Raw genomic sequence first — 23624 nt, 5'->3', positions numbered from 1 at the left:
AGTTTTGAACTTGTATAACTCGAATATAAAAGTAATATTTTACTTTTAATTTTTTTCATGTCACTTTTTTGTTAGAAGGAGATGGTGTTTCTTTGCTATCAGAAGTGCTGCTCGAAGGGCTTCTGTTTCTGGGATCATAGAAAAGTGGGAGAAGCTCATGAGGTTTTTGCCATAAAGAGAGTATAAACAGTTTGAATTTGTCAGCTGGGATATGTTGTTGTCAAAGTTTTGAAATAGCTGATTACAATGATGGATGTATTAGATGTTAATAGAAACCCAGATACAGGTGGGCAAACAGGTGATACATGCTTCTGAGCATGAACTTATCTGTACTTAGGCTGGCATCTCTGCATCTGGTTGTCTTGTTTAATCCGTGCTTGGGTTATTTTCACAGTTGCAGGGCCTTAAAATTAAGGCATACAGGAAGGGAAGTATTATCTTGATAGAGGCCTCAGTTATTTTCAGACAACTGTTACTTTCTGTGCTTTTATTGTTGCTACTGCACTCTATCTGCACTGCCAGTAGTACATGCAAAAAAAAATTTTTTTTTAATTGGTGAGTCATGAAACGTTGAAACAAGCTCATGAGATGGTACACAAAACCAGTGTGCTGTGTTTTTTTTTTTTTTTTTAAGTCCCTTGCTCATCATTGTGCAGAAAGTCTGTAGCAAGAGTGAAGGCTGCAAACCATATCTGCTAGATTAAAAGGCATGGTGTAACATGGCTGCTTTTCCAAGGCAGTTCTGGCTTAGTCAGTGCTAGGAGAACCTGCTTAAGTAGATTAATTCTGTGTACTGTCAGTAGCGTCTGGGCTCCCCAGCCCCATTCAGAATTGAAGTAGTATTTTTTTAACTTAATTGCAGCCTTCTCTAAGTGCTCATTCCACTTCTGAAAATACAAGAATCCATATAAACAGAGTAAACAATTCCAAAAACATGTAAATAACTCTAAAGCAAGGAAACTGCAATCTGGTTACAGTTAATTAGCCCGTAATTCCCTCAGAGTTACATTGTTTTGCCACTGATGATACACTGCTAATAGTTGTTTTGTATCTAGATGTGGATTTATTTAAATGGAATTGCTACCTGAAAAAGCATGGAGTCAGGCCATGCCTAATGTGTTGACATTTTTGCTATCTTGTTTTTCAAGCTGAATTCAGGAATTTTAGGTATTCTGGTTATCTTGTCAGAAACAGGCTTCTCTGAGCAGTGGTGTCATTGATCTTAAAGTTTCACTGCTGTTGCGCAACCTGGGGAGAAGATGAATTGAGAAGCCTCTGTGTATTGGCGTTGAAAACAGCATTTTGTTTCTGTTGTTGTAAAGGTAATGAATGGCCTTCTGAATGAAGCCAGTGTGGATTTAAATACTCAGTGCTAGTATGGGTTTCCCCAAATGTGTCAGTACCTCTGTTTCCCTTGGTATCAGCATGTCTTCTTGAGATGATGGTTTTTCTTACGTGTCTCTAAACTACCTGGGGACAGAGTAGACTGATAGTCTGCTCTTCCAGGTTCTGAAACATAACTTCCATAGTTCTAACAGAATTAGAGAAAAGACTGATTTTTACATTCTTGTTAACTGAAAAAAGAACTTCTCAAACTTGTTATGTGTGATAAAAAACCCCATCTTTTACTAGTACTCCTTGCAGCCTTTTTTTTACAGAGGAAATCCAAAATCTAGGGAGTTGCTTACTGTAAAGGAGGATAGTCGACTATATCCGAAGACTTTTGCTATTCCAGCTTGAACACCCTGACAAACTGCTCTCATTTTTAAAGACTGTCCCTATGTTTTGCTTGCTTCCTATCTATCTATCTATCTATCTATCTATCTATCTATCTATCTATCTATCTATCTATCTATCTACCTATCTCTAGGTATCTATATATATATGTATGTTTGTGTCCTGCTTATCAGTCTGCAAATATTTTACCATCAGATTTTGGGCTTGGGCTTTTAATACTTCTGTAGTTACAACAGATGTCGTTAGTAATACTTTTTGACTATATCAGAAGTCTGAGTCAGAAGACCAACGGGCAGACAGAGAACAGGTAAAAGCACGGCTGTAGTTGTACTGGAGTAGTGTCAGTTCAGGTCTGTCCTCTTTGGTATTAGGCTCATCCTGATTTAACGCTGCAACGAGGTATATCAGTGCATGTTTGGTTTTGTAGTAATGTTTGATTCATAGCTGTGGTGTGCTTTAGTCAAGGTACTCTGATGTCAGTGCAGTCTAAATATGAAATACCTGTTAGAAAACTGCTTTCCTTAAAATAGGCTAGAAGTTTTTAAGCATTCTGAATTATGAGAACTATCATGCTGACGAGTCCACGTTTTTATAGTTCATGAATGCATACTTTCTGTTTTCATAAAAAGAAAATTTCTTTAGTTTTCTTAGTGTTAAGCTAGTGAATTGCTGGAATTTTTGTGGAATGTCCTCTTCAGTAAAATCTCTTGCTCTGCAGTTTGACATTGTTGGCCAATCAGTGCGTTTACCTGCATGTGATTCACTCTTCTTTTTGCAGTGCTAGAGTAGTGAAATGTCAAAAAGGAGTTATGGGGTCGTCTTTAGAATTTTATGAGAGGTATATATCCATGTTTGTTTTCATTGTACATATATTCTTGGTTTAGGAAACATTCTGTCATTGAGTTACTTGGGTGCATGTTTGAAAATGTCCAAATGGCAGTAGGCATGAAGAATTTTATGTCAAGTTGTTCTGGCAAAAACCTTCTAGATCCTTTTCCTTCAGAGTTAATTTTCCTCACAGGTACCCTTGTCCTGATCAGATTGGGATTGCTATTCCTATACTTCTTCCAGGTTTGTAGTGCACTTCAGTTGCTGTAGGATACTGTGCTTATTAAGAAGAATTGTATCTGCGTTGTACATTGACTCCCTTTTAGTCCAAGGTGCAGTTGGGTGCATGCAATCTGTTAAATGTTGAATAGCTTTTGTTTTGCCTGCTAAAGCAGATAAGAATTTATCATGCAGATTAGATAATAAAGTATCCTTTCCCAGCCTTGTGTCCTTTGTAAAGAACCCCATAATTATTAATCTTTAATGGTGCCTGCAGTGCATAAAAGACAGACTTAGTCCTTATCTCAAATATGCTGCTTGATTTTATTATACTTGGTTATAAAAACACTCAGGTCAGAAAATTACCTTTGATGCTTCTGTCAGCAGTGTTACTAACAATTGCTATGTTGTCTTTGCATCTGTATGAATGCCACCATTCTAGGATTATCTTCTGTGATTTGATTTGTCTTTATATGATACTGGTCTGCTTCCTTCTTCTACCTATGGTATGAAGTATTAGTGCTTTATAAAAATAACTAAAGAGAAAATAAAACAACACCCAAACTGTCAATGCTGTTGATGGACATTTACTTTCTCTTGCTCATTTTAATTTTATTTTTGTATCTTCCTTCAACTTCTAGTGTTTTCTAATCTCTACTCCTAAATTTCTGTCTTTCTATGTCAGGTACTTGATTCATTGAATGTGTTTTGTCTCATTGTACATTTAACTTTGATCAGTGTCAAACACCCGACAGGTTTGTGTACAGAGTGAAACTTAATTTATAAATTGATTAGGTAAGGTGTATTTTATAAAAACTTTGACTTTTGATTTTGTGTCATTGTCATGGGTACCAAATATTGCTAATAGATTGCAAGTTATTTTCAAATTGTATACTATGAATTGTTACCTTGGGTTTCTTTGAATTAATCTCATTTCAGTTACATTGGGTTTTTTTTTTTTTTGGTAATTATTAGTTCTTAGCAGCCAGATTTCAAACATACCATTTTCTCAGAATTAACTGTAATTCAGCTTTCAAATGACATGCAAAGCCTTCATGTTTAACTGCTAGTTGAAAGTGATGTCTGCTTGAAAATTTTGAAATTGAAGTGGGGAAAAAAAAGGTGGCAACAAAAGTAATATAATTTTACTGTAACTCAAGTAATTTATTACTTATTTTAAAAATGGTGTAGGTAATCATATGTAGGAGCTTGAAGGTGCCACAAAATCTTTGTTCTTAACTAGTAGTCTTTGTCCAGTGATTTGAGAATTTTGTATTCTGAATCTACTATTTGTCAGTTGCATGATTTGTGATTATCGTAACCATGACTTGTGCTGTTGTCTTTGTTTCTCTTACTCTTTTTCCTTATTTATGGTGCACTTGTTATGCAACTATTAATAACAGACAGAATACTTCTTGCAGAGGTCTCCAGGTGGCATGTAAATAAAATGAGTTTCAGAAGATAAGACAAATGAGAGAGATGAAGACCATGTCATCATTTAAATAAGACTGTCTCTGTGTGGTGTGACTGCTTAGAAAAAGTTGCACAATGGTGGTTTTTTTTTTTTTTGGTGTACTGTCTATTATAGATATGTCTGCATCATTCTGTTTCCTTACCTGCTAGCAGCCTTGACCACAACTTTGTATATAACCTGCAAAGCAATATGATTCTGTAGTTTTAAAGTACCCATCATACTTTAGAACATGGTAAAAAGTTAACCTATATGAGTAGGACCAAATACTCCAATAGTCCATTTTATAGTTGTAATTTAAAATACTTGTTATTCAAAGTAAGTATTTAGTTGAGTATCTGAACTGGTCTGTTACTGAAAGAGTAGCAGTGTTTTTCTACTTTTCAGATAAACATGTGGGTGAAGACTGTCTAAACCTTGCAGGTGAATTCTGAATTCAGGTTATTGTTTTGCATTCCTCTGTGTGTAACACCTTTCAGAACAGAAGATGCAGCCACTGTCACTCATGATGTAAAACTGCAAGTCTTTTTCCTTGAAGAGAAGAGGGATTCTAACATATTAAACAGGAAACTATGAAAAGACAAGAGCTAGTATACTTCCTTTATTTAACCTTCTTTTCTTAGAGGAGAAAAAAAAAGTATTTTTTTAACAGCTTGACAAGGAACTAATAGCATCGTAGTGCTATTACTTGTGAAACTGCAGTTTCACAAAGTTAAGAATGAGTCTTACTGTAATTGTTTTCAAGTTTTATGGTAAAAATTAATAACTTTTAAAGTAAGTTACTCAACTATGGTAAATATTTCTAAATAACCTTTATTTAAATTAGCTAGCTTTTTGGTATTGCTTGGCTTCTTCAGGGTAATTCAGTACAAGACAACTCTGTTTCCAGATTTCTGGGAAGGCCTGATAGCCCACACATAGCTTGTGCTGCTGCTAGCAGTACCTGAGGTGTAGACATTTTATTTATTCATTTTAACCTTAAAATAGTAGCCTTTAGGCTCAACGATGTTAAGGCAGAAGAAAAATTCTAAATAAGAATTAAACTAACCAGGTATTGAGCTGCTGTGAGTAAAGCTCTTCTTGAGTGGTATAGGTGCCATGTGACTGTGTGGACATACAGATGAGATTTTTTTGCAATAAATACAACTGTTTGTAAATTATTTTGACTCAATATGCAATACATGCAAGTGAGATACTGAAGTGTGAGAATTTATCATCACAGACTGGTATCTTTGGGTTACATAGAAGTAATGTAACTTGTTAAAATTTATTTTTAATACCTATTAGCCACAACCTTAAGTTCAAACTTACTTTTTGTCTATTACTAGGAAAAACAAGGGATTCCCAATCAGCCAGAATGGAATCTGAAATTGTGCCAAAAATTGCCAAAATGACAGTGTCTGGAAAGAAACAGTCTATGGGATTTGAAGTTCCATGGTAAGCCAAGCCTTCATACATCAAGGTACATCAGCAGCTCTTCTTTAAGACTGATGCACCTGTAGCAAGTTTTCTTCTTTTTTGTCTATTTTTTACAGCAGTTTTAGTGTCACTATCCAGAACTAACCATCTCAGCTTCTTGTTTGACTCAGAATTACTTTCAGAAGACGGTACCTCACGTTTTGAGTTTAGCAAATCCTTTCACTATGAATAGTGCAAAGAGATATCAGCTAGTCAGATTATTTAAACATCCGCTTCATAGAATACTGAACTTTCTTGGTGTTCGTTTATTTTAAATTTAGTTCTCTAAGTGGAATTATGAAATCAATAAATCTTAACTGTAATTGCTTGTTCTTCAAAGGAAGTAATACATTTAAGAATAATTTATGAGGAAACCAATCACTTGTGGCTGAACTCTGCCTTCCTCTGCAGCTTTTATTAACTTTAACAGATGTCTAGGGTATAACTGGTGTAGAGAAGAAATAAGTCCTCATGCTTTAGCTAAATTAGAGTGGTTGAGCAACAGTGGGGATTATATCCTGACTTGGAACTGTTATAGGGATGTCTTGTGGGAGCAAGAAAACAGATGTCTGAATCAGCCCACCTACCACAGTAGCCAGCAGTGAAGACTTAAAAATGTAAGGACAGGACATGCATGTTGGGAATACAGTCTGTCAAATGTCATTACATATAATATTCCCTGGCTCCCCACCTTACTAATTTTTAATTTTTGTTTTTCTGTTAGGAATAGTTAATGGATCTTTCTTAATAACTGCATGTGCTTACTCTGTCCATTCTGCAATATCCCCCTAATCTCTAGCAAGAAGTTCTATAACATGCCCTCAGGAGAAAAATTAACAAGCATAAGCAGTGCCAATATCTCCCCCTCATCCTACAGTATTTGTAGTTCTGAAAGTGGGTTTTTTTTTTTGGGAGTAAGAGGGCAGCATGGTCTTTATTTTACAATGTTTTGTGCATGTTTGATAACTGAGAGGAAAACTAGCAGTTGCATCTACTTAAATCTCTTAAACATTTAATCCAACATGTGAAACTAATGTAATTGTTCCCTTTAGGAACAATTGTTCCCTAGGTGCCATTGCTGAGAGACATCAGTGTCATTCAGCTACTTAGTTGCAATAAACTCCAAATGAAAAACTTGGGGCTTTTGAAAATCCTCATTTGTACTCTTTAATATTTGTAGTATATAAAAGGGAACTTAATTCTTTGTTTTCCCCTTTGCCTTCAATCAGTGACTCAAGATGTGACAACTGGACTTGATCACAAAATTCCTGCCAATGTCATGGCATCTTCATCTCTGTTATTTCTACTGCATTTCTTAAAAATTGGAGTTTTTAATGGGGACTTCTGTGAATTAGATTAATTTTGATATAAGGCTATAAAAAGAACGGAATCTTAAAGTGAGTGAAAAAGATCTGCTGAGTAGTCCTGGATATTAGAGAGTTAGTTTATTTATTTTTATCTGTAATAATGATTATTTAAAATATTTCTTTATAAAAGAGCAAATGCAGAATTTTGTGTCTTTGTGTTTTTAGCAACTGCCATGCCTTGTGTTATGTGTGTTAGGTCCATAGGGAAGGAGGACCTAACAAGAATGCATCCTCATCTGTAGACTGAAGTATTCCTGGTTAGGCTAGTGATGACTCAGTCTCTGACAAAAGATGGTTGGCTCTAACATGGTTCTCAGCTGCTTTGCTTTACTTTATTGACCCTGAAATACTTTGTGTCATGCTTGCTTCCAGTTCAGTGACATGCTCGGTTTTTGTGACAGAAAAAATTAAGTCTTCAGGACCTGATGGTAATCCTTTTGGATAAATCCTCAATATTGTGAAGATGTTTTTTAATTCACCTCACTTATTTAGTGGTACTGCTGAAATACTGCTGGAGAACAAGCCCAGTTTGCTGTAGAAATTGGATACACATTAGATATTTAGCTTTAAGTGGGAGGAATATATAAGAAATGGAACAATTTGTAAAGAAAGTATGAGATCTCTGCTGCGGAGGAGCTTTGCAGACAAGGACCTGGGAGTATTGGTGTTCAACAAGTTCACCATGAGCCAGCAATGTGCTGTTGTGGCCAAGAAGCCAACAGTATTCTGGGATGCATTAAGAATACTGTGGACAGCAGGTCAAGGGAGATTCTCTTCCCCCCTCTGCTCTGCCCTGCTGTGGCTGCATCTGGAGTATTGTGTCCATTCCAGGCTCCAATAGAAGAGGGACGGGGAAGTACTGGAGAGAGTCCAGTAAAGGGTGACAAAGATGATTAGGGGACTAGAGCATCTCTTGTATGAGGTGAGGCTGAGAGACCTGGGGCTCTTCACCCTGGAAAAGAGAAGACTTGAGAGGGATTCTTGTCAGTGTATATAACTATATGAAGGGTCGAGAGGCCATGAGGATGGGGCTGGGCTCTTTTCAGTGGTGCCCAGTGATAGGACAAGGGGTAACAGGTGTGAACTAGAACACGGGAGGTTTCACTTGAACCTAAGGAGAAAGTACTTTGAGGGTGATGGAACACTGAAACACAGTGCCCTTGGAGGTTGTGGAGTCTCCTTCTCTGGAGACTTTCAAAACCCACCTGGATGTTTTCCTGTGGAGCCTATCTAGGCAAACCTGCTTTAGTAGAGAGGTTGGACTAGACGATTTCCAGGAGTCACTTCAAACCCCTACCATTTTGTGAGTCTCTGATTTGAACCAGTCAGTGAATGTGGAATAAAGTGCAATCTAAATGGTAAAATTATCTACATGTCTAAGGACCCCTGCTTCAACGGGTCTATAATGGCCTCCTTTTTTCCTATGTCCTACAGGCCAGTCCTACCAAGACACTAGGACTTTGGTATGGAAAATGGGGGAGGAGGCCTTGAGCATAACTGCATTGCATTTTTTTCTTTGCTGTAGGAGTGTAGCATTTGCTCTCCTGCTTCTTTTCCTAGCAGTTGGAGCTTGGCTAGCTCCTTTTCACTGTCTCTGTGCTAAATACACTGTGGTTAGCTGAGCCAGTAGCATTGTCTTGCAAGCTTGTAATGACTTTGTATGCATCCATTTTTAAACTTTAAAACCAAAGCAAAACATGAACTTCTGCATTAACTCCATGAGCTTGACAATTGGGCTTTTTCTTCTACAGTTGTCTTCTGGATTATTGACAGCATAAAGTTGAGTTGTCAGGGAACAGAATGAAAGCCTAAGAAAGGCTTGCTCTTTTGAGTCATCTCTGTTATTGTTCCTTGATAAACATAGTGCAGAGGATTTATAATAACACAGATTTCTAAGTACATATCACTGACCAAAGGCAGTGTTGTAAGTCATAGCAGTTTGCATTCTAAACCACCTACTTCCACCCCCAAATATTTGCATGGTGTTGGAGCAAACACTGTTAGAAGGTGTTTGTATAGTATGTGTTAACTAGTTTTTGTTGTCACCTTTCATGTGATCTTAATGGTAATTTGTGGACCATGTTTTTTACAACCAGTGGTGGTCTTATTCAGTTGCTTCAGACTTACGTGAGTTGTGATGTCATAATAAGAAATTTTATTTAAAATGAATGGATTATTTAAATATTGCTTTGAGCATTTGCTGATTTTTGTTGCTGGATGTTCTTCATGGGGTTGTCTCTGGAAAATGGAGTTTGCTCACTTCTGTTTTTCTGATGCCCTAACAAAACTACTTATCAGTCTTTTTCTTCCTATTAAGTAATAAAGGAAGCCAGAAGAAGTTGAGCAAGAAGGGATGATTATTCTAAGCAGCCTGACCAATAATTTAATAATTTTGAAAGGGGAAATAAATGTAGACATTCCTGTAATGACTGTAAGTACTCCGAAAGAGTCAGTTGTATATAAATAATTCTCTAAACGTCCAGATTAGAAGATCGAAAATAATGTTTAAAAGCTAAATCATGCAGTTAGTCTCCATCAGATAAGCGTTCAGGTTCTTCTTTGAATGCATGGTAGCATGAACCTTTCAACAGTTGCATGAAGTTGGGCATCTTCTGATATGTCTTATAACAATATATGTTTTATTTTTTGATTTCCCCCAGAAAATAGTGATGTAACTGTAACCATAATGCTTTACTTGGTTTACTCTTGTGATCCTTGTTGGCAAGACAATGTAGGAAGTTTTTAGCCTGGCAGTTTTAATTTTGACTAAATATTTGCCCTTGCCAGACTTCTGTGTATTTTCTGATTTCCTAACAAAAAGCTGTGGTAAGCTCTTGTGACATTTGTGGCTGAATTGTTGGTGGTTAAGCCTTCTTGAGTACATGACCTCAGTGCATGTACAAGGTCTGTAATGGTTTTGGCCTTTTAAGTAGTCAAAAGTTGCTTGTTCAGTGCCTCCAAGTCAGCAGCTAGTAGTAAAGTGGCATTTCTCCTCTGAAATGACAGACACAGATACTGGCAAACTGAGACCAATCTTGGTGGTTCCATCAAATTCTCATACAAAGATGCAAGCAATTGGTTAGGAAGTGCTCTTCCTCAAATACAATTTTTTTTTTTATACAATATTTTAACATAACTCAGACCTAATTTGAACTATGCTACTAAAGATGCTTGCTTAATGCAGTTGACTTGTTTATACCCTCAGCTGCCTGCACTAGTGATGTACAAGGTTCTACTGTGTTAAGCCTGTAAGTTCTATCTTCTGGCAGAATTAATTCAATAATTTTGAAAAACATCAGTGGAAACTGCTTACTGAGAAACATTTTCAATATAATTCATTTTTCTAATGGCTGTTAAGAGATGAGGCTTGTTAGCATTTTTCTGAGCTATTACCAAGCTTTCAATGAACTACTCATCTGGCTGCTATGAGGACTAACTGTCAGGGTCTTACTGCTGCATCTCTATTTGTGTACTTCCATGAGACTGGAATTGTGCATTTCATCTGCCTGTCTTCCTGTTTAGGTACTTAGCAATAAACTCCCTCTCCCCAACATTAGGCTGCAAAAGCTGAATTATCTCATCAGAGATACTCTATAAGTAGATTATACACACTATCTATTCTGGTGTTTCTCCTCTGAAATGACAGGTCTTGGTTTATCATGGCACAGATTGGTTTTAGATTTCCAAAACATGGTAATACCTGAAACTTCTAAATGGAGCAGCATACTGACTGTTCAAGTATTGTACCCTTGAAAAAGTGGCAAGGCCAAATATTTTGATGGCTGCAGAAATGTCTCACTCATTAGTTCACCTCTTTTGCACTTTATTTGCACTATCCAACATGAAAACTATTTGGCAGCCTTAAGGAGTGGGTCACAAAAAAAGCTACCTAGAATTGAGAGAGTACTTATTTTATCTGGCAATAACCACCATTCTTTCAGGTGCAGTAATCAATTTGAATTCTATCACTCAGCATCTATCTCGTGTTTTATTTGGTTGTGGGGGGTTTTTTGGTGTTTTTTTTTTTTTTTTTTCAATCCTTACTGACATAGGTTTTGGCCTGCGAGAAGATCCAAGCATCTGGGATTAGAAAAAAAATCATCACCTAGCTAAACAAAATAGAATTCAGAAGCTTACAAATAACGTGGCTTTCAAAATACATTTTTGCCTTTTAGTATGCTTGGTTTGGCACTCTTTGAATATGCTTTGGAAAGCTATAGAAAAACAGGAGAGTTATGTTTGTGGGCACGTTATTTAGATGAAGCTGCAAGTAGGTTTTAAATTTTTTGATATTTTTTTAATAGGTAGCTTGAGAAGAAGTGCAGACATTGAAAATGAGAGAAAACTACAGCCAACTGTGAAGGCTGCTTTGATAGAACTTCTTATACAACTATTTCTCTCCAGAACTTCAAGTAGTAGAATTTCAAAGAAGAAAACTCGGTATCAATGTAAAATACAATATTTGCAGGACAGTGTGACTTTTGCATAGTGATACTAGACTAGTCATAATACTTGAATGTGAAAATGCTAGATGTTTTGCTGACACTGAAGTTTATCTGAAAAGAAAAAAAGGAAAAAGATGGAAGAGTGTCTTAATCTTGATGAAAGATGTTTGATGAAAGTTAATTGTAAATATATGAGGCTCTCAATATATGATTCAGGCAAATATTACCTTGATTTTAAATATGGTATTTTAATATGTAGAAAGCTTTGTCAACTCAATTCTCTCTATGATTACCTTCTATCAGCTTGGTTATTTTGAGTCAGTTTTTATGAAGCAAAATGCCCACAAAATTGTGGAATGGCTCAGGTTGGAAGGGACCTTAGAGATCATCTACTGTAACTTCCCTGCAAGGGGTAGGGACACCTTTCCACTAGACTTGGCTTGGTGGGCAACCGGTTCCATTCTCACCATAGCTATATCTAAAGCAGTCATGGTGTAATAGTTTTTGGAATTTAGGCCATCAAGTTTGTCTTCTTATAAAGGGTATTCAGCTTGTCAAGGTAGAATATTATATTCTGGAACTTGTCTAAGGGTAAACTGTGATACAGTACAACTGGTTTCGTAGTGTCAGATCTAAAATGTCATGATTGTGACTTGAGGCAGTATGATATAAACTTGCCCTTCTTCATGTGGTTTAGAACATTTTGATAGGATATGTTCTAGTGAGTTGACTTTGTATAGAATCATCTATGCCTTATGCAAAAGCATATGCACAATCTGTGCAGTGTGCACTGAGTTCTTTGCTAAGTCAATTTGGAAACGTGCTTGTGTATCCAGACTTGAGGCAAGACTCTGGTCTTAGGTTGGGGAGCTTAGCCAAAAAGCAGTGTGTTTACATTTCTGGTTTGGGCTTTCTAACTCAAGAGAAAACCTTGGCTTTGAAACAAAAATCAATCACTCTGCCCAATACTGATGACAGATGGAGTCTGAAACTGGGGGGGGGGGGGGAAGGTGATCTATAGAATATCCAGTGTTGCTTAGTGGTATAAGCAAAGCCCAATTTTATGTTCAGTCTGAAGACTCCCTAGGTTTAATTATTTTACATTCTAGCTGTTGAATTGCTTTATTCAGTAGACTGACATACTTGGACTCTGTGGTTACCTGAAGTATATGTAATGGAAAGAGACTAACACAATGAAAATGCTCCTATGCAGGCAGAAAATGAGAATTAATGTCCAGTAAAAGCAAAAATGACACAATGTGGGATTCTGAGGTACCAATGACAGAAGTTTAAAAGAAAAACTGGGAAGTTAGTTGGGGTACGTAAACAGTAACTTGAGAGTGAAAAATTTATGCTGGATGTGTAGACGCAAGTTTGAGAGCGTTCATGAACCTGTTGCTTAGAAAGCACGCTGCAGCATGGTGGGATTGCATTGGAAAGGATTTTCAGTTTTCCAGGGGAAAGAAGCTGCCTCTTGAATGAAATTTTAAATGTAGTACTTTGTAGGTGCTGTCAATATGCTATAGTGGTCAGTGATTTGTGTATTGAAGTTTGCTATGTTATAATTTTGTTGTACCCTTGCTAACAACTTCTGTCTTGCTGCTTGCATATAAGAAAATAATATTAGTATTATTTCTTAGTGGCTTGAAGTCAAGATGGAGAGCAGTGACAAGCGGTGCTCCTCAGGGGTCTGTACTGGAACCTGTGCTGTTTAGTATTTTTATCAATGACATAGTGAGATTGAATGCACCATCAGAAGCGTGCAGATGGCACCAAGCTGAGTGGTGGTGTCAATACACCAGAAGGACAGGATGTCATCCAGAGGGACCTGGACAAGTTGGAGAGGTGGGCCCAGGTGAACCTCATGAGGTTCAACAAGAGCAAGTACAGGGTTCTGCATCTGAGCTGGAACAATCTTCGCGATCAATACAGACTAGGGAATGAGGTGATAGAAAGCAGCCCTGTGGCAAAGGACTTGGGGGTGCTGATGGACAAGAGACTGGACATAAGCAGACAATGTGTGCTTGCAGCCCAGAAGGCCAGTCACACCCTGGGCTGCATCTAAAGATGCCTTGCCACCACATCCAGAGAGGTGATTCTGCCACTTTGCTCTGGTGAGACCTCACCTGGAGTACTGCATCTAGGTCTGGAGTCCACAATACAGGATGGACATGGAGTGGGTCCCGTGATCTGTGTGATATTATGAGAGTTAGTTTGTCTCAACTGGGCTTCTGTACCTGTATCATTCTAGCCCTCAAACTCTGTCCCTTAATTTTAGGGAGACCATGGTTCTCTGTAGCACTGCACCTTAAATTGTAGCTTAGATGTGCTGAGTATCCACTGTTTATGCTGTGTTGCTGTTCTCACAATAGAACATTGCTATGTTCATCTGTAATGTATGTGGAAGCTGTTTCAGGATTGATGTTTCAAAGTTGTCTTGGGCTCTTACTTCAGACAAGTAACTCTCTCTAGTTGTTCTGCGGGACTATCCTTTCCCACCCTCTTGAGAGAAGTGGCTGTGGGAAGCTTTTATTTATCTGTTTCATGTATTTTGCAAGGTTATTTCTTATCTTGTTTTTGTACACAGTGCTTTTCAGACAAGATATTCAGAGCCGCTATCTTTGCGGTTTGTATCCAGCTGCTTATTATCACTTCCACCTTAATGGGCTTATCACATGCTCTCTCTGGGGCTTGCACGATAGTGAAGAGGAAATTCAATTTCTGTCCTGTATTTCTGTGGCTTCTTTCTCATTGTATTCCTTGTGTTTTCTTTTTTTCCCCCTTAGCATGACTGCTGAAGAAAATGGCCACGTTAACACACCTCAAAAAGGATCGTTAACTGAAGGTGCCAGCGTAGCTTCTGGGTTACTTGAAGCAGTCTCACAATCTTGTCTTTCACCTCAAGTAATGCAGGTTTCAGAAGAGCAGAATGTAGTGTCTACTCCAGTAAAAAAGTCAAGCAAGACAAAACAGCAAATAGATGTGAAAGCAGAGTTGGAGAAGAGACAAGGAGGGAAGCAACTACTTAATTTGGTGGTAATAGGTAATAATGTTAAATTACATTTTTTACAAACATGGAGATTAAAAACTGTGTTGATTGGATCTGGAAGTGATACAGAAACACAACTGTCCTCTCTACAGGGAAGGGAAGGAAAATCTTGTACTGTTCTCAGTCATATCTGCTTGGCCATTATCCTTCAAAGGAGAGTATGTTCAGATGTTCTTTACTAGGACAGTGAGATTGACTTGGCTTCATTTTGACAATATGATAAAATGTACTTTGGTTTAGTTTCATTCTTGATGTGTGCTCTTTTTAGAGGTAGTATATGGCCACCATGCTGACAGTTTCAATAAACTGTCTGTGGTACCGGATTGTGAAACTATGGATTGCATAAACATTATTCGGGCATGTGGTTTTCATTTGTTTTAGTATGTTTCTTCTTGTGCTATATTTAAAATGCATAAATTAATAGAATTGATACAATATTTATTTTCCTTCACAGGACATGTTGATGCAGGTAAAAGTACTTTAATGGGTCATCTACTCTATCTCTTGGGAAATGTGAACAAAAGAACTATGCACAAATATGAACAGGAATCGAAGAAAGCTGGCAAAGCTTCATTTGCCTATGCATGGGTCTTGGATGAAACTGGTGAAGAAAGAGAAAGGTAGAAACTTCTTCTAATGGGAATTATTTCTTCTTTTTTCCCCTGAAACAACAGCGTTTGTTAGGAAATACCAATCTTTCTACCAGTGTTTCGGTAGAAATATGCTCAATGTTTAAAGATATTTACTTATTAGCAAATAGTTTTCTTTGTCTGTATGAGTACATCTTATCAAAAGGAAAAAAAGTATTTTTTTGGTTGTAAGCAAATGAGAAGATGAGTATTTCTTTGTGTATTTCTTTGCTGTGGAGTGCAGTGTTAGAACTACAGTGCAGAATTTTTCTGGGAGTTGGGTTAGCTCATTTAAAGCTGCCTTGCTGGTTTATTGCTTCCATATTTCTCTCACTTTTTTAACAGTTGTATGGGAAACTGCTATGTAACTGCAGAAGGTTCTCTGAGTGCCCTAATTATAAGTGAAGACTGAAATGTCACTTTATCACCTGACTTGCATTGTGTTGAATATAAAATCTATAAGTAATTAATAAAATATGTTCATGTGCTTTATACACTGCCTTTATTGAAATACAAAATTAAAAATTGAATTTTATCATATTGAAGAAGTATGTAATGGGGAAGCAGTGAAGTGGATTTTTTTTTATTTAAAAACATATTTGTTAAGAGTTTTTAAGAACACTCTATGCGAAACAATACATGATAGTTCTGTGTTCACAAAATAATAATAAAAAAAAAGACATTTCCCTCTCTCTTTATAGTTTTAGAATTACTCGCCACCCACACTTTCATAGCACTAAAAGCTCTTCTGTTTGGGAAGATAACCTTCACAATGTAAACTAATGCTGAAGAACATGGAGTAAGGCAGTTCCTATTGAGTATGTTACTCAACTGTTGTTGCAGCAAAGTTGGTGTTTTCAAGGGTGGATACATTTTGCAGTGTGCTTGTAGATAGATAATGTTTTGCAAGTGTGAATCCTTTCATTTACAAATGCATGTGCAAACCCTGAGTAGGGCTGTGTGTGTTCCGGGGGAATCAGGGAACAATCATGAAGTGATTTTAAACACACATTTTAAAAGTAGACTTATATCAAGTAAGACTGATGTTACTGTAGTGGTAGTATTGTCATGACATTAGAGTCTTAAGGATGTCAGTGTGGAAAAGCTGATGAAGGAAAGATCTTTTTCTTAATCCCTGTAGATGGGTGTAAACCACACAAACTTGGAGGGTTGATTCCTTTCACAAATCTGTAATCGAATAATTAAACACCATATTCACTATGTTATTTTATTAGTACAGGCTACCTATGGTAGGATATAATTAACATGTGGAACCAGAAATAGAGACAAGCAGTTACTGCCTGCAGAGATTAAAATGCTAAGAGGAAGTAAAGTTTATGGAATAATTGTCATGAGTTTTAAAAGTGATATCCCTTATCTGTGATATTTTTAGTATTCATCAGTTCTGCATGTAGGTACCAGAGTTCTCTTCAGAAAAGAAATTGTAAATATTTAAGGGAAAAGTTTTCTGGAATTATATTTTTGACTCTGTTTGCTCTTTACTTTGAGTTTTGTGATTTTTTTTTTTTTTTTTTTTAAGAAAAACTTTTGAGAGCTATCTGTAAATGGTTGAATTGTTTGGGGAAATTATTTACGTGAGTTTTTTGTTTTGTCATACCTTAAGTATCTGAGAAGTTTTGCCCCATCTATAAAGGGAGATTCAGATAACTACCCAGATGCAGACATGAGCATGATAGATGTTCACCTTTGGTCGGATGAATCTTGCCCTCTGTGCTGTGCAGAACGTGTGGTTGTTAGTGAGATTTGGAACTGAGGCAGAGCGCTGTGATCCCTCCTTGATAATCAGTAGTTCTTCATGTGGATCTTTGCACATGTATAACTGTATTCCTATAGTCCCATGCCTCTGTTTTTCTTATGCTTGACTGCTTCTGTTACTGTGATCCCTTTTTCTGAAGCACTAAGTATTAAAAGTAAAGTCAGTAATGATTTAAATACACAGTACAGTTTTCATGTTCCCATTGTGCTTGTTGGGACAGTCTGGGGGTGCCTGGAGTTAGTACTTTGAATTCTGGTGTTTGTTTCTTTGTGATAACAATTACTGAAAGGCGGCTTTAGAAGTCTGCTTTTCCAGCAAGCAGGTTTCTTTCAGTTGTTCTTGTGCAAGCTAAATCAAGTGAAATCCATGAAGTGTATAATTCATTGATTGTGTTTTTAATGGTGTACTTACTATCTTTATGAAGCTTTCAAAGCAGTTTTAATGGTGCATTGTATATGTGCTTTGTTTAAGGGGAGTGACGATGGATGTGGGTATGACCAAATTTGAGACAAAGACTAAAGTAATTACACTGATGGATGCTCCAGGCCACAAAGACTTCATTCCGAATATGATCACAGGAGCTGCACAGGTAGAGATGGTCTTTTTCCAATATCATTATTACTGATAATTTTTTCTTAAATTGGTTTTCTTCTTCTTTTAAAGTTGACTTCTTTTAAAATCTAAGATGCAATTGAATCGTTGATAGTGCTAAGATGTTTTTGGGGTTTTGATGAGTTTTCTAAACTACAAAAAGGATGTGTTAGGTGTTTTGGGTTTTTTTAAAGGTAGTTTTGGAATATTACCTTTTTTGAGGAGAATTTTATTAGGGATGTTATTGGAATACTAAGTTGCAGTTTGATAAAATCAGACTTGAGCCTTGAAAGCTATTCATAACTGGCATATGTGTTTTCAAGAAGTTCTGTGAGAGTCATCTTGAGGGTAAAGATTTCAAGCAGTTTTGAGCTTAAAGATTCAGAGTAGTCAAAAGGCCTTCTATTTAACAGTATATTCTATATGAGATGAAGAAAGATAACATAGATAACAAAGTTTATGCAGAATGCATCTGTGTTTTTGGTAGGACATTTGAAGAGATTACTTGCCAGTTGCTTTAGGAACAGTGGGTAAGTCAGAAGCATTGGGCTTTACCCATTGAATTCAGTATGGCACTCACTTTGCCATTCTCATACAGGTTAGTTAGTTAGTTGTGTAAATAATAGAGAGGGCAAAACCAATGTGCTTCCATGACATAAAATGTGTGCATTTTTATTCCTCTTAAAGGTACCCTTTTTATGTAGTAGAAATGATTCTCCAAAGCAAAGGTGTAATCAAATATTTATTTATTTATTTTCCCCAAAGCTAAGCTACGGGATAGAGGTTTTTGCTTTGTCTGTCATTGCAGCCTGAATTGTCAGTTTAAGATGTCAGTAGGGCATGATCATCTATTAGGATGATTTTACAGATAGAGAATTATACTATAGGAAGACTGATTTGTCCCATATTCTGCTCTAGTTCTGAAGCAGAGCATGGATAAGAATTCATACCTTGTGAGCGAGTAGTTAGGCTGCAGAATAGCCTGCTTGCAAATTATGGTATAGAGCTTGTGTAGATACCTGTATTATGGAGTGTGTGTTGTAGGAAGTTCTGGAATTTTAAAATTAGAAATGAATCTTTAGTTTCAGAACAGTGGAAAAGGTTGAGGCAGCCATGACATTTTCTTTACAACTTTAATTTAAATTTGTTTGTCTTTTGGGGGGGGGAAAGTAACCCAGGCATAAGTGTTAAGATTTTCAGATCCACCAGCAGTTTTATCAGTTCATCCAAAGATGGCTCTGGCCAAATAAGATTCAGTATGGCTGTGTTCCTTCCACTCTCAGGGTGGTGGGGAGGCTGGTCTGTTGTGAAGCCTGTTAAGGAATCACTGAAACTTTGTGAGTTTGTGTTGCCTCAAGTAAACTGAGTAAACTCAGTGCTGAAGCAATGAGTGGAAGAAAACAAATGTGGAAATGGCTCTGATGCCTTTTTATTGTGGAGAATTCTGTTAGGAGGTGAATCCCCAACTGCCTTTATGCAAAACGCAAATCAGCCTTATCAGGGCCAGGATCTGGCCTTTGATACACATGGTTAATTTGAGTAAGTCTTGAGGTTTTATAATTTAGAAAATACAGTGTGTCCCTTTTTTGAGAGAGAAGTTCACCACAGTGCTCTTCTGAGCCTGAGAACTGGGGGGAAAATCATCCTGCGTTTTTTTTTCCCTTCTCACCCTTGCACTGCCTCTGTTGGACCTATGGGGATTTCATGCCAAGACGAGGCAAGGGGAATTCAGAGTGGGGATGATGAGCTATCTCTGTTCCTTCTCCTGGCAACCTGAAGCATAAGTATGTAAGGAAAGGGAGAAAATGCCAGTTTTTCTCCTGTCTCTTTCCATTGTGTCTATCTCATCAGTCCTATAAAATTGTCTCGCACCTGCCTTTTGACAGCAGTGGTACATGATTGTGGTCTAACTGGCTGTTTCTCACCAAAGCAGGAAAAGCAGAAGAAATCTTGGCAACATTTAAGGTTAACAGCAAAATCTGTGTTTCCTCCCTGTGCTGACTTCTGTGCAGTGTTGTAAACTGTGTGGTACCTATTTTCTCTTAATGCTTTGGCAGAATGTTTACTTAGATGATAAAATAGGTTACTTCAGTTTTTCCACCTTGTGATTTTGACATGCTCCTGTGTTTTTAGTGGACTGTGAGGCATCTACATCCAACGTGCAGTTGACTGTTTATCCTAGTTTTATAGTGAGGTGGTTTACCTCTAAGTTTTTTGCAGCTTTTCACTATGAAAGTGCTCAGACTGAGACAGGGAGAACTGGACATAGTGTTCATACCTGCTCCTAAGCTTTAGTTGAGGTCTATGCAGCTCATTGATAGCAGGTAGCTTGAAGAGGACAGGCTCTCAAAACCAAGAGTTGGCTTCTGTTTAACAACAAAAAAAAAGGTGGTTTATGACATGATGTAATGCCATATCATCCCAGCAAAGCGGTCATGACACAGGTAGAACTCGCTTCTTTCAGTTACATGTGAAACACCTCTGGCTTCCTCCCATGTTTCGTGTTAAATATGGCTGATTTACATACTTACCCAGATTGTTTCCACCTTGTAACCACTTTTTGTTGTATGTTGTTGTTTTTCTTTTTAATCTAGGCTGATGTGGCTATTTTGGTTGTGGATGCTAGCAGGGGAGAGTTTGAAGCCGGCTTTGAAACAGGTGGCCAAACTCGAGAACATGGCTTATTGGTGCGCTCTCTTGGAGTGACACAGCTGGCTGTTGCAGTCAATAAAATGGACCAGGTACCTGCTTGTTTTTTAATTGAGAGGCTTCTATCTAGGACTATAGGCCCTAAGTTTGAGGTTCAATATTGTGAAACTAATAATAAAGTATTGTTACTTTATTTGATGCTTAGCTCTGTCTCTTGTGTTTAGACTTTACAGTACTTCTTATTCATGGGTGCACTTTCAAAGCACACAGAAGGATAGTTTTGGTGCTAAAATTAGTAGGGCTCCATCTTGTGCTTGTGAAGGTCTCACATAAGCAGTTAGTCCAGCAGCATCTGCAAGGGCATCTTGGTGATCATTCAGGTCAAGATGCCAAGAGCTTTATTTAAACCTGTAAGGTGTGTTAAATATATACGATATAGTAAAAACCTAAACACAACTAGCAAGATTCTTGCTGAATCTGAATTTTATGTAAGGTTTAAAAAACAATAACAATACATCAGACTAAAGGGGCTTTCAAGCTAAGTGGTGTGTTGCTTGCTATCAGTAGTTGCTAGTGCATATGCTCTTGTGTATTTAGCTAGGAATCCACATAGAAATGTCATAAATTCCTTGGGTACTGTGTGTGAAGAACACCTACTGGTACTACAGAGTTGATGACAAGCAGCTGTATGAGTTGTGCTTTAAAATCTACAATTTTATTATCATCATCTTTTTTTTCTATTTTAGGTCAATTGGCAACAGGAAAGATTCCAGGAAATTACCAGTAAGCTTGGCCAGTTTCTTAAACAAGCTGGCTTTAAGGTAATCTATGTTTCTGAGCTCTTTGTTGCTTTGTTGAGGCATTTGGGTAGGATGAGGTTTTTTTGTCAGGTTGTTTTGTGTCACTTTGCTCCTACTACTTTTCTTACTGGTAGGGTGTACATTGAGCCCCCAGGATAAGGTTAGTCAGTTCTTTTTATCATCGTCATCATTAGGTCTGTTGAATCTTTGAGATATTCACCTTCACCTCATTTGTAGTTTCTTGGGATTGTTACCTACAAAGCAGATCAAACCAAGGATCATCTGTCTCAGTTTCCAAGACTAGATGAATGACAGTAGAGTTTTATACAAGAGCATGTGTCACTGTGGATTATGAACTTGTAAGAACATTCTCCATTTGCCATTCTTAACTGTTCTTCTTATGCTTACTTTGGTCTAACTACAGTACATTTGGATTGACTGTGACCTTCCTTATCTGTAAACTAACAATAAAAACTGAAGTTTTGCCTGTCCGATACAGAATTGGAGTTTATCCAAACTCAGTTTCTATTTGTTAATGTTGCTATCATCATGTTTAAAAATCTCAAACTCTTTGTTGGGGATTATTGGGATTAGAGAAGAGGTAAACAGAAAGGAAATGGATCCACTGAGTAACGTAACCTCTCCAGGCAAAACATGAATGTACCAACTGTTCTTTTGTAACTTGGATGTGTAGATTTAAAAAAAAAAAATGTACCTCTTGCTTCTGCTAGAAGGTCCTGTTGTGAATGTAGGCTTAACTTGTTTCGTTTCTTCGTTAGGAATCAGATGTGTCTTATATTCCAACGAGTGGCCTTGGTGGTGAAAATCTGGTCACAAGGGGTCAGTCAAGTGACCTCACACAGTGGTATAAAGGAAAGTGTTTGTTAGAGCAAATTGGTAAGTTTAGTTTTCCTTGTTTAAAAACTAATATATTTAGTTGTGTGCATGTCAGATCTTTTATTTTGGGGGAAATGTAGGATGAAGTCTTTGAAATGCAAAATAGTTTGTTTATCCCTAAGTGAGATGTTTTAGAATTTCTGTGTTGAGTAACTGCAACATCTTACAAATTTATTTGCAGATTGTTTCAAGCCACCACAGAGATCAGTGGATAAACCATTTAGATTGTGTGTTGCTGATGTATTTAAAGGTTAGTGGTTTTGATAATATTTTCACCATCATTTAACACAAGTGTTGAAAAATTATGTAGAAATAAGACTTAAACTAAGAGCTTTAATGTCTATCAGTAGTCTTGAAGAGCAATCGTTAAGTTTTCATGCATTGTTCTTTATTTAGATAGTACTACTGAAGGAGAAACACAATGGAAAAGTAATTGAGGAAGAAAATCTGTATGACCAGTTAATTGACTATGTAATGACTTGGTGGTTCTGTGGGACAGAATTTGAGTTTCTCTTTCCCAAATTGGTTCTTACTGCCTAAATGAATGTTCCAAGTGTGTTTTTGGACTCTTTCTTTACACTCCTAGATTTTAAAAAACTTTGACTTGTTCCTTTTATGTTCATTGTTGTAGATGTAAATAATGATGCATTCCTTCAGTTTGCTATAAAAACTGGAGGAGGTGAGGCAGGTGGTCATGATGAGACTGTTAAAAGCAGCTAAGGATTTATTGAAATGCAGCTAGTTACTACCTAGCACTAACAGAGATATGGACAGCATATCCACATGAGCCCTTAAGGTTTTCATGGTAAACTTGTTTTTTGGTTGTTTTTTTTTTCCACCTAAATGAATTTACTTTTACAGGTAATTTAAGAGGAATAAGATTCCTGTAACATTTATTACATTTGAAAGATTTTGAGATTTTGTAGGTCCCTTGAGAAATGTGGCAAAATAAGTAACAGCATTATTTGACATGTAAATATTTGTAACTGACTATTATTACTGAATTGCATCTTTTAAAAGACGTTTTATTTTATATATGAATAATTTTATATTGGAAGTACAAACAAATCAGATCAAAAGAAAAAAAAGTCTATATTGGGACTAGTGCTGTTCAGTATCTTCATCACTGATAAAGGCAGTGAGACTGAGTGCACCCTCAGCAAGTCTGCAGATGATACCAAGCTGAGTGGTGCAGTTGACAAGGCCAAAGAACAGGATACCATACAGAGGGACGTGGACAGGCTGGAGAGGTGGGCTGAGGAAAATCTCATGAGGTTCAATAAGGCAAAGTGCAAGGTCCTGCACCTAGGCTGGGACAACCCTCAATACCAATATAGGCTGAGGAATGATGAATTTGAAAGCAGCCCTGTGGAAAAGGATTTGAGGGTACTGGTGGATGAGAAGCTGGACATGAGCCAACAATGTGCACTTGCAGCCCAGAAGGCAAATCACATCCTGGGCTACATTGAAGGAATTGTGGCCCGCAGGCTGAGGGAGGTGATTCTGCCACTCTGCTCTGATGAGACTTCACCTGGAGTACTGTGTCCATCTTTGGGGTTCCCAACATAAGAGAGACATGGCCCTGCTGAAGCAGGTCCAGAGAAGGGCCACAAAGATGACCGGAGGGCTGAAGCACCGTTCCTATGAAGACAGGCTGAAAGAAGAGGCTGTTGAAGAGAAAGCTCTGGGGAGACCTTATAGCTACAT

At 37.3% G+C, this 23624-nt stretch overlaps 1 protein-coding gene across 2 annotated transcripts in view; it reads left to right on the top strand.

Moving 5' to 3' along the window:
• The window catches only part of HBS1L (HBS1 like translational GTPase), a 59085-nt gene that overhangs the window by 25116 nt on the left and 10345 nt on the right, over nt 1–23624 (top strand). For both annotated transcript variants that reach the window (XM_054399242.1, XM_054399241.1), the window contains 8 exons: nt 5584–5692; nt 14312–14568; nt 15029–15194; nt 17452–17569; nt 20166–20312; nt 20967–21041; nt 21800–21917; nt 22099–22167. In XM_054399242.1, the coding sequence (XP_054255217.1) occupies nt 5584–5692; nt 14312–14568; nt 15029–15194; nt 17452–17569; nt 20166–20312; nt 20967–21041; nt 21800–21917; nt 22099–22167 (1059 nt within the window). The remainder of the gene's footprint in view (nt 1–5583; nt 5693–14311; nt 14569–15028; nt 15195–17451; nt 17570–20165; nt 20313–20966; nt 21042–21799; nt 21918–22098; nt 22168–23624) is intronic.

This window comes from Indicator indicator, chromosome 2, assembly GCF_027791375.1.
Source record: "Indicator indicator isolate 239-I01 chromosome 2, UM_Iind_1.1, whole genome shotgun sequence".
In the NCBI taxonomy this organism is placed as follows: Eukaryota; Metazoa; Chordata; class Aves; order Piciformes; family Indicatoridae; genus Indicator; species Indicator indicator.
The sequence above is the reverse complement of the archived record's forward strand: the minus strand, read 5'-3'. Positions and strand labels throughout refer to the sequence as shown.